Source organism: Fusarium mangiferae (assembly GCF_900044065.1).
Source record: "Fusarium mangiferae strain MRC7560 genome assembly, contig: FMAN_scaffold001, whole genome shotgun sequence".
NCBI classification, from domain to species: Eukaryota; Fungi; Ascomycota; class Sordariomycetes; order Hypocreales; family Nectriaceae; genus Fusarium; species Fusarium mangiferae.
In genome coordinates, this window is record NW_024573921.1 from 2,780,723 (window position 1) to 2,791,324 (window position 10,602).

Genomic DNA, 10,602 nt, shown 5'->3' on the forward strand with positions numbered 1-10,602 from the left:
TAATCAGTTCATCCAACTCGTCACCATTCGCCTCCACTATGATGCCTCTTTGTTTATGGATGTGGCTATTCAATGTCCGCGTAGGGAAATGATTATCAGTTTCAGTGAAATTCCTCATGACGTCTCAGGATTCAGCTCATCAGTGGCTAAAAGAGAGTTTAGAGTGACAGGTTCGTAGGTCGATCACCACATGAGCAACAGAGACTAAGGTAAGGGACGGTGACGACATTCACAGCGCATGCAGGCACCAGGAGGATCTGCGCCGTGAAGGTTTAGATGGCGACGATGGAATTTAGCGTTTCTTCATCTCGATCCACTCGAGATTGGGTTATTGAATAAAGCTTCCGAGGGTGTGAACCAACGGTTTTTGTCGTTCCCCTTTACGTAGGTGGACTACAGGTAAGTAATCTGAAGGAGTAAAAAAGGACCCAAATAGCCTGTGCACGCCATCTACGTCGAAAAAGCAATAATTGCGGAAGCTAAACTTGGAGAAGCTGAAAGGAGTAAGAGAGGGAAAGATGGAGGGTGAGAAAGGATGGGGAAGTGAGACATTGAGAGAAGCCATTGAAGAATGGAGATGGAACGAAATAGCTACAGTCACAGGCACGTGAGCTGTTGAAATGTGCAAGTTTTGATTTTGATATTGTAATTACGGTGTATTTTCTGAAGAAGACGAAGTATTCAGTACTTGCAAGTTTATAATTAGGTGTTTGTCTTGTGTTGTTCTCTCAAAAGGACGTCTAAAGACTGAATGAACAGAGAGGGCGTGTGAGGAGAATATGTCAAGGGAGGGGCGTGGATGAGGGATGAGTGAGTTTGAGGGGGTGCGGAGGTATTGAATATTCAGACGATAGATTTATGGAGATTCTGAGGAGTGAAGGAGGTTTGTTATTGTTAGTGCAGACGAATTCGATATTCATTTGAAGGAGTTGACGATGTGTGATTTGGTGTTGAGATTGAATTGAGTTGAGGGTTGGATATTGAAGGGACGCACTGAAGGAGTGAATATGCCTTGAACAGCTGAGATGTGTCAAAGGAGGATAATATCGGTTAATGAAGCAGTCCCTAGTTAAATGAAATGAGAAATATAGAATTCTTTTGATGTTTGCTGGTATGTATGGTTGTGTACTACGAGACACTGCATGCAATGCATTTGAGGGTTCAGCAGTGGAGATGAGTCAAGGAACAGCATGTCATTAAGAAGGAAATAGACGAGAAAACAGCCCATAACAAAGAGACCACCAGATAGAAGAAAAAAAATACGGCCACAAGCTGAGCGACCTCGTCAAGGTTCAACACGAGATTTCCAAGATATTTGCTGGCCTCGTCATCTTATTCTGGTGGAGTTGAGTTGAGTCGGGCGCTTGATCAAACAAGGTCGTCAATGCAGCGATGATTTTATAGCGACCGTGAAGATGACCTTGTGGGACGATGACGACTACTATTCAGTAAATAAATGAGAGAGATTGAGAAAGCAACAGAAAAAGAAGAAAAAGAAGATATCGCGGTTTCATATAGATAAATGTGAGAGATAATAGTCATGGCCAACAAAGGCGTCTAAAATAGGTCTTCAACTGATGGATGGTAAGCCACTCTCATTCTCATTCTCACTCTCACTCTCATTCTCACTCTCACTCTCACCGTAGCCTTGGCCCAAAACCACAACTGAATACTGAGCTTAAGCGAAGAAGCGGCACTGGCTACGACGGTAGGCCTCAGGCGACTGGCCAGTCCACGCAGTTCTGAGACAGCAATACCCGTTCTTTACTACTGTCTGCTAAATTTACGGCGAACCAGCCCCTGTCACACATCCCTGTACCGATCATTTCTAGAGCACAAGCCACAGCCAATTGGTCCCTGGCCGCTAAAAAAGGTACAGCCGCGCTTGCAACCGTCGCCAGTTAATTTCCTTAGACGCCCGCGTTGTGTGGGCGCCAACCGAGCCACGACATCCAACCGATTGGTTTCGCATCCAGACGTTTCATACTATTTTTCTCTCTCTCTTGTTCTATCTTGATAATCCCGGCAACAGATTAGTCTACTGCAGGCATTATTTTGAAGACTCTAGACCAGCTATATCCCTGTTTTCGCTCTGAATTGAACTGTCCCGTCTCTGTGGATAGCCAACCACCGCTGGGCTGTGAGTCTCGACCCAGACGCGTTGCCTGAGCTATTGACATGATGCTCTTTGACCATTCAGGCGGCTATCTGGATCCCAGTTTCGAAACGTTTCTCTGTCGTGGGAAACATCTATTCTCAGCCTGGGATCCTTACCCTTGCACTGGGCTACAGAGCTCATATTCTGTTGAGTGGTTCTTGGGACAGAGTCTGTGCCCCCTTGAGCGCTTCCCCAGACGACGCTGCGACGAACATGATCTTGGTGCTCTTGTTTCTATGCCCACATTCCCAGTCTAAACGCGCCATGGTGGCTGTATTATGCCCATGTATGAGCTGCCGCGATCAGATATGCGCGATACGATGAGATGAACTAGCTGATGCTACGCCAAGCTTTGCACCATCTCAACAATGACATGCTCTTAGCCGCGCCTCGTCTTTCTCCCCTGCCCTGTCCTGCCATGATCGTGCCTTGCATGCCTGCATCTCTCTCATCTTCCCGTCTGTGTTTCGACTCCGTCTGTACGAGGCCAGTTTCCTGGACCGCAATATGATGCCTAACGATAGGTCCTGGGGCCACCAGGGGGATATACAATGCCTCACATCCCCCGTCCCAGATCTCATGTTTCTCTCCAGACTAAAAGAACAGAGTGTTTCGTCCTTCGGGTGCCTGCTTGTCATCTCTGCTTGATTGCCGTGCATTACTTGTGTCTGTCTACCTCACTTGAGTTCTACGAAACACCCCCCACTTGCTTGTGTTCTTGATTGTCCCTATCTCGTGCAATCTCTACATCACCACTCGTCCTCCCATCCGATCCAAGCTATACCATCCGTTCGCTGTCGTGATCTCTTGGCTGTAAGAGCCTCTGACGTTAAGCTCCTGCGCTCTCGGATCACAATTGACACGCATCACCCGTTTTGTCGTTCGTGATTCACGAACACCAAAGATGCTGAACTAGAGCAAGCGGTATACAACCTCTCTCTCTTTTTTTCCTTTGTCACCTCTCTCTCTCTCTCTTCTTCTTCTTCTTCTTCTTCTCTTTTCTCTTTTTCATTGAACAAATTTCTTTCCTTGTGTTCCCCTCTTTCACTTGAGGTTCAGCAGGACTGACCAAATCATCAACACTTTACCTGCGCCGGCGCTCGCTCAGTCTCCCAACAACATACCTTACACTGCAACCCAAGTCAAACACACCACAATCACCATCGACTGCAGAGGTTCAAGGCTCTTTCATTGAAAGCTTGAAGTGTTCGCTATTGGTCAGTGTTCAGTCACCGCTCGTTGCCTATCAACCAAGGCCACTCACACTCTGCCAGTGTTCGCCAGCTGTCAACCATTTGACATCACAAAGCCCTATTCACTGTTCGCTCGCACACAACAATTGTTCCCTTTTCATCAACAATAACATCATCATCTGCGGATTTCCATAGTGACGGGCTTTGCCTCTCTTCCGCTCCTTGGTGCATAAAACGCGACGCATTCATTCTCCTCCCCGGAGTTCACTCTTCGTCAACTTTCCTTTCGAAATATCATTGCAATTTTATTTCAACACAAGAAAAAGAAAAACGACCAACTCGCATTTTGCGATATCAAAATACCACTAAAAAAACCTTACGAAACATCAGTATTCAGCATGAAATTCTTCCAGGCCTCTGGTCTCGCCCTTGCGAGTACAACGCTCATTTCTCCAGCCCTGGCGCACTCTTGGGTTGAGTATGCCTACAAGCTCGCTCGAAATGGCACAATGTTTGGGAACATAGGATATCCTCGTGGATATGTGCCTCGCGACTCTACGAATCCTCCATTCACCGATACAATTCCCCAGAACATTCTCCCCCAGTCAGGCCAGTCCGCTTATTCTGGCGAAGAAATTCTCAACAAGTTCCCTCTTGAGAAGAAGCCTCAATATCCCATGCTCGAGGCTGCCCCTGGCGATTACATTGCTATTATGCATCTTGAGAATGGCCACACAACCCTTCCTCAAAACCAGCCCAACAAGCCCAGAAACCGCGGCACTATCTATTTCTATGGCACAACTCAGCCCAAGGAGCAGGAGAAGCTCTTCGACGTTCATCTCCTCTGGAACAAGCAAGGTACAGGCGGTGACAAGCGCGGCAAGCTTCTCGCCACGCGCAACTACGATGATGGCCAGTGTTATCAGCCAAACCCTGGTGAACTCAGCACTGAGCGCTCTAGCGAACTCGCTCCTCAAGGCGCTCTCTCCACCAAGGAGCTGGCCTGCCAGTCAGACATCAAGCTGCCCGACAACCTCAAGACTGGTGACATCTACACCATCTACTGGTACTGGGACTGGCCCGACCTGAACAAGGACAAGATTGACATGGAGGCCACCAAGAATGGCAAGTTCCCCTGGGCTGGTACATTTATGCGCGGTGACAAGGATCCCAATGGCTTCACCATGGATGCCATCGCCCGCAACGAGAGTTACTCGAGTGTTATCGACATCAAGATTACTGGACCTGACGCCGAACCATTCGCTGCCAAGAACCTACAAACTCTTGAATGGGTCGATAATCAGAACATTTACTCTGCTGGCATCGAGGATCAGATGAAGTCCAACTTCCAGGTCGACGTTGATGGCAGCAAAGGCGACGACACTGTTCCTTCATCAACTGCTGTCAAGCCTACCTCTACTGCACCCGTAGACGGAGGCGCTGGCAATGGTGGTGGCGTGGCTACTGTTACTGTCACAGCGACTGTGAAGCCTTCTCCCATTATCAGCACTGTCTATGTTACCATGCCCTCTGAGTCTCTTGCTACGCCCGAGCCTGAGCCTACAGAGGCAGGACCCAGCACCAAGACAATCACAACAACAGCCTTTGTCACCCGAAGCAAGACTTCTCATCCCTCCGATGCTGTGCCTACACCACCAACTGCCTCGACTGTTTACGAGACTCTCTACACCACCCGACCCAAGGAACAACCTACTGGTGGTGACCAGCAGCAACAACCCCAGCCCTCCACAGTCATCAAGACCATCGTTACACACATTAATACACCAACCTCCTCGGGAGAAGCTAACGCTCCTCAACACACAATGCCCGGCGGCGAGTTCCGCGAGGATACTTCCTCCACCATCAGCGGCGCTCCCTCTCAGACACAGAGCGATGGTCCTCCCATTCCCACGCCATTCCTCCGCCGCCGCCAAAACTGGGTGTTTGGTAACTTCTAGGTTACTCAACAACCCCACTCCTTGACATATATTATTATACTGTCAAGGTTCACCATCCTTCCTTCGTCTCTCGAGTATATATAGACGGCTTCGTGTTCCTCATCTTCGAGAGATGCAGGTATAGGGTTTACACCACAGCGAAAAGGGGCGCCGGTCGCATTTCACGGCGTTGGATATATAGATACCAATCTGATTTTATGCGCCTCTCACCTCCCCCCTTTTCTCTCAGTGTCTATGGGCGCTGGAGAAAGGGGAGAGAGAAGAGTTAGGCCAATTTCTTTCGGCATGTACACATGATTTAATGCAGCGTTATGATTTTGCTTTTGGTTGGGTGCTTTGCCGGTGGGCGATGGGATACGCGGGAATCTAAGGAACCAGAGTTTAAGATAAAAATTCCAAAATAGTTCGCATCGATTTCTGTGTTTAGTGAAGTGAACGTGCTTGTTGTTCTGGTGAATGTGTCAAAGTGGACTGTAATATGATCATCTCGGCAGTCCCTCTGACACGGTGCGGTGAGAGCGAACCTGGGAGCCTTTGAGGCTGGTTCGCCAGCTTATCGTTCAACTTGGTCGTGTAAGTAATCGGTTCATGGCAAATAGTTCGGCATTATATCCATGAATTCTTACACTCTCTATGCCTGAGGACTCTCTATGCCCAACTTCTGGTCATTATCAGGAAGATGGTATCAGATGCCGAGCCATATTCGCGATACAAGCTGCATGTAATTTACCTCGAGAGACACGAGTGTAACAAAGTAAGACAAGAAAAGCGCCGAGCCAGGGGCGCATCGAGATGTGTATTTGGGATGGTATCTCTACTGATCCAGATCTCGGCCTCCGCAGCACCAGATCGTGTTTTACCGCCCCGTATCTCCTTGTGGTTTCCAACAAGAGACACTCTACAAAACCAGCAAAACCATGAACGATTACATTTCACCACACTGGGAGATGACTACGTCAAGGTTCGGTCTATCAGGGGCAGCATAGCCAGTTTTGGTAGCCTCCATCTTCTTTACCACATCCATGCCGTCGACGACCTTGCCAAAGACGACATGCTTGTTATCGAGGAAAGGTGTAGGAACAGTTGTGATGAAGAATTGAGAACCATTGGTATTGGGTCCAGCGTTCTATCAATCTGTCAGTGACAATCTCATGGAAGCAGGGGGTATACCACGCACAGCCATGGATAAGAGGCCTGGCTGATCATGCTTGAGAGTGAAGTTCTCGTCTTCAAAGCTCTTGTAGCCCCAGATGCAGGTCGATCCTGAACCATCGTTATTGAGAAAGTCACCACCTTGGCACATGAAGTTTGGGATCTGTTCCTCAAGTTAGGATTGTACCTGTCATGGGGATACGAAACTCACTATGCGGTGGAACTTGGAGCCCTTGTAGCCCTGAGGACGGCCGGCACTGTTCTTGCTCTCGCCGGTGCAGAACTGGCGGAAGTTCTCAGCTGTCTTTGGTACGACATCCTTAAACAGCTCGATCTGGATGCGGCCAAGAGGCTCACCTGATATTGTTAGTTTGAATTGAGAACATTGATTGAGTGCCCGGAGTCAACAATGATATCGACAGGGTCATCACGGCCTGTTCCGCAGATCACTGGGAATAGCCTCACTTTCGGCAGCGATATGCTCCGTCTTCGGAGAACACACGGGAAGACTAACCTCCGAGAGTAATGTCAAGAAAGACACTATAAACAACCAGGCAAAGGTCAGCCCACACACACCCTCTTCTATTGGGGAGCTGACTCAAAACTGCGCTGCGAGGTGCATCGTCTCTCCACCTCGAATCACCAGGGTAGAAGTATAATGCACCGCCACTCTATTCTGAGAGGTTTGGAAGGACTTACAGAGGATTTCCAGACTCGGGGAGCTTTGTAGGAGGCATTTTGAGCGATTGTGTGATTAGCCCAAGTTGTTTGTACGTTTTTGTCAAGATGTTTTAGACGGTGTGAAATGCAGCGTTCATCGGGCGGCCTGTTTCTTGCTGTGTTTTAGTGTGGGGCTGTCCAAGGCCCCGATTAGGCAGGCAGTGTGGAGGAAGATTGAGGATCTATGATTGGTTGATCAACTCGAGAAGGAACGATACGGTGCTCAACCAGGCTCTTTCAGTTTCTATCATTGCTCTAATGCTTCCAGGTTATGTTTTAGGCAAATCCGTTTCACGACTGCAACAGTCAATATTGAGACAGCGCAAAGCATTGAGAATAAACATTTTGAAGAGTATCGTACGTCTTTGGCTTCGGATCCAGATCTAACACCACATCTCCGCTACAGTACCCCATGATGCATCTCGACCAGGCCATCAACTAATCAAAGCGGGGGTGGCATCCGGGGTTTAGGTCTATGAAGCCATTCGACGCCTTCTGGGCACGCCAGAGCCAAGCCAAAGCCAAGTGAAAGAGTTACGACAGCTGAGGGGTAGTGAAATGGATTCATCAATGTAGATACTTCAAATTGAATGACTTTGTCTGATATTTGATGTGTTCATCTGGTTCATAGACCCCAGGTTCCAGCATCACAACCCGGACTTATCTCAAACTAAGCATCACCCATGATCTAAGAAAGCCAGTAACGGCCTTGCCGTTACCCTAAGATCTATGGCTGAAGTCTACCTGGGCTCACCACTGATTCGTCAAAGCACATGCAATTTAGTGTGCATCTCGTCAAAAGCCTCCGAACAAGCCAAATCGATGGAAACGTTCTGATCGTCAAAACGTCTGACTAAGGACATCGATGCTCATGCAGCAAGAGTCAGGGTCCATCCATCCGTGATTTGACACAAGTGGAAAGGACTGGAGAGACACTGACAGGGAGGTTTTGAGCATATCAGTATGATTTGACAAGCATGTCACTGATGGCGATTGCTATGCTGTCCATGTTAAGATGGAGAGCCAAGACACCATAGCCTCAAGGTGTAGACATCATAGACTCTGGTATTTGTAATTCACCTTAACAGAATCCAACGCACTTACATGGGATATATCTGCACAGCCTGGCGTTGACGACGACATCCCCCCCATCTCGGTAGTTGATTCTTCTCTGATGCTGGAGAGTTCCGGGTTTTAGCAAGTAACGTTAACCAGCGAAGATCTTACGTGGATTGGATCTTTGGCTTTTGCTTTGGTGTCTGACAAGACATTCACAACTGTCTCGAGGCCTATTCTTTGACGTTTCAGTGACTGCGTCATAGCCCCATAAAGAATCAAGCACCAACTACCGGGATGCGCGGAACACACACGAAGCAATGACCTGATAAACCATGACGAGACATGAGGCACGAGGACACAAGAAACTTCTTCTTCAACGATTGAAAATTGAGGTAAAAAAAAAACTAACGAACCCGTTGCAGCCGAGCCTCCCGCTGATTCCGGTTGTTTGAGGCTCAAACCCCGCTGACCTTCTTCCTGTCAGAGCGTTAATGCATCACAGCGAGGCATTTAGGATCCAATCGCCACAAGCCAAGACGATAGCCAGTAAGCCAAGACCCGCCAGAGAGGACGGGGTGCAGCACATTATCCCTGTAAGCCCATCCCAAAAGCACAACCCACACAAGTCAAATCGACGCTAGGGAGCCGTGTGAGAGCTTAACGTGATGCACTGTAGTGTACATGTCGACTCTCTCTCTTGGTGTTGTGCATCTTGGAAGTGTTTCAGCATCGCTGGAGGTTGCTTCAATAAGTCTTGTCGTATTATCAAACCGCCTTGTTTTGATATCCTCTTGTTTGTTTAAAGATTGTCGTATCCCCACTCTTGAGACAGCTGTCACCCGAGGCCTGAGGTGCATTGGAGGCCTGTGATGGGTTGACGATTGCATGAGAGCCATCCGATCGAAGGTTGTGTCGTACAATGGCACTTCCCTACTGCAGGAACATCGTCATTCGAATTGAGCTGTTGTTTTTCATGATAGTAAGCTACCTGCGAATTGACATTACCGGATTCACCGTGAAACCTGGGCTTATGCATAGAGCCACCGCGTATTTCACCATCAATACGCAGGCACACGAACTCTATGTGCACTTTCAGCCACACTAAGGCCAACCAAAGATATTGAATGCGTCCCCTACGCCTACTAATCGTATGTGAACGGCTGAGCTGTGCCGCTTGTCTAGACCACCTAGGCCGAGGCCACAGCTGACAGTCTCATCATCATCACCGGTCAACAACCTTGCCCCCCCTTTTTGGTCTTATTTTACCTCGAAACCTTTCAATGTGCGATTTTGTTTAAACATTTTCGCATTAATTACTATCCTTCTTTTTGCCGATGACGATCCTAGTGGAGCGGTTCAGAAACAAGGAGCTCCGTGATGCGGGCCGGGCTTGAGACGAATTAAGTCGGCAACAAGTGGAGCCGTTTCGGTGGGAAGCGCTGTGATGCTTGTCATTATCCGGCCAAAGTTTTGGGCCTCCAAAGCAAGCAAAAGAAAGGATAAATAAATAAACAAAGCCTTCTGAGTAGGCGGCCAAAGCCAGTCCCCAATACACCTTGATTGCCAGTTAGAACTTCAACGGCGTAAACCGGTGACTCGGAAATTTGCGAACGGCATGTTACTGTGGCGGAAGCTTAATAGTTGGTAAACTAACTGCTGAGATTAGTATCGACAGTGAACCACAGGTAGTGAGATAACTGCATCTGGAGTTAATTTAGACTTGAGTAGAGCTGACAGGTTGCTTAAAGTGAAACCGTAACGTGAGTCGGATCTGTCAAATGTAACCAGGCTTCCAGACTCTTGGTAATGGTTAATCTTGTTCATCCCGTCTCAGAAACTTGCCCTGTCTCATAGGACAAGGAAAATCCGATAATCAAAATTCCTCAAAATGAACAAAGCCCAAGAGCTCAGAGGAACCCCTGGTCAGAGTCCCCGTGCGCTTGAATGACGCCTTCAGACTTCATCGTCCCCCGCGGGCTGCGCCACGGATCACCTACGGATTTGAGCGACAGAGTGAAGCAAGCGTACTGCGTTAAATACGCCCGCGAATACGGAACAAAACTGCTCGTTGTATTGTAAATGCAACAAGGCGAGGTTTATTAACGGATGCCTCCGTTGACCTCTGGACCCTTATAGATCTATCAATCATGACATTTTCGGACATACAGTTCCTCTTAAATGCCGGTGTTCAATGACTTTTGAGCTCACGCCATTTACTCATTATCTCATGGTTATCCAACACCTACCTACCTCATTCATCTCTTCAATTTGTCGCACGTCTTGATTTAGGCCAAGTCAATGCTCATTTAACTTACATCCGTTGAGGATCTTCCAACTCAGACAATTACACGCGATATCTATC

The 10,602-nt window shown here is 48.1% G+C and overlaps 2 protein-coding genes across 2 annotated transcripts; one reads left to right on the plus strand and one right to left on the minus strand.

Annotated features, from left to right (window-relative positions):
* Positions 1 to 3,749: 3,749 nt before the first annotated feature.
* Positions 3,750 to 5,309, plus strand: FMAN_01389 (uncharacterized protein; the record flags this gene model as incomplete). The annotated part of the gene is made up of 1 exon (XM_041834219.1): positions 3,750 to 5,309. One exon carries the CDS (start codon positions 3,750 to 3,752, stop codon positions 5,307 to 5,309), a length of 1,560 nt encoding a protein of 519 aa, XP_041676729.1.
* Positions 5,310 to 6,234: 925 nt separating this feature from the next.
* On the minus strand, positions 6,235 to 7,198 carry FMAN_01390 (putative U-snRNP-associated cyclophilin; the record flags this gene model as incomplete). The annotated part of the gene is made up of 5 exons (XM_041834230.1): positions 6,235 to 6,435; positions 6,487 to 6,624; positions 6,673 to 6,818; positions 6,976 to 7,001; positions 7,161 to 7,198. 5 exons carry the CDS (start codon positions 7,196 to 7,198, stop codon positions 6,235 to 6,237), a joined length of 549 nt encoding a protein of 182 aa, XP_041676730.1.
* Between the last annotated feature and the right edge of the window lie 3,404 nt (positions 7,199 to 10,602).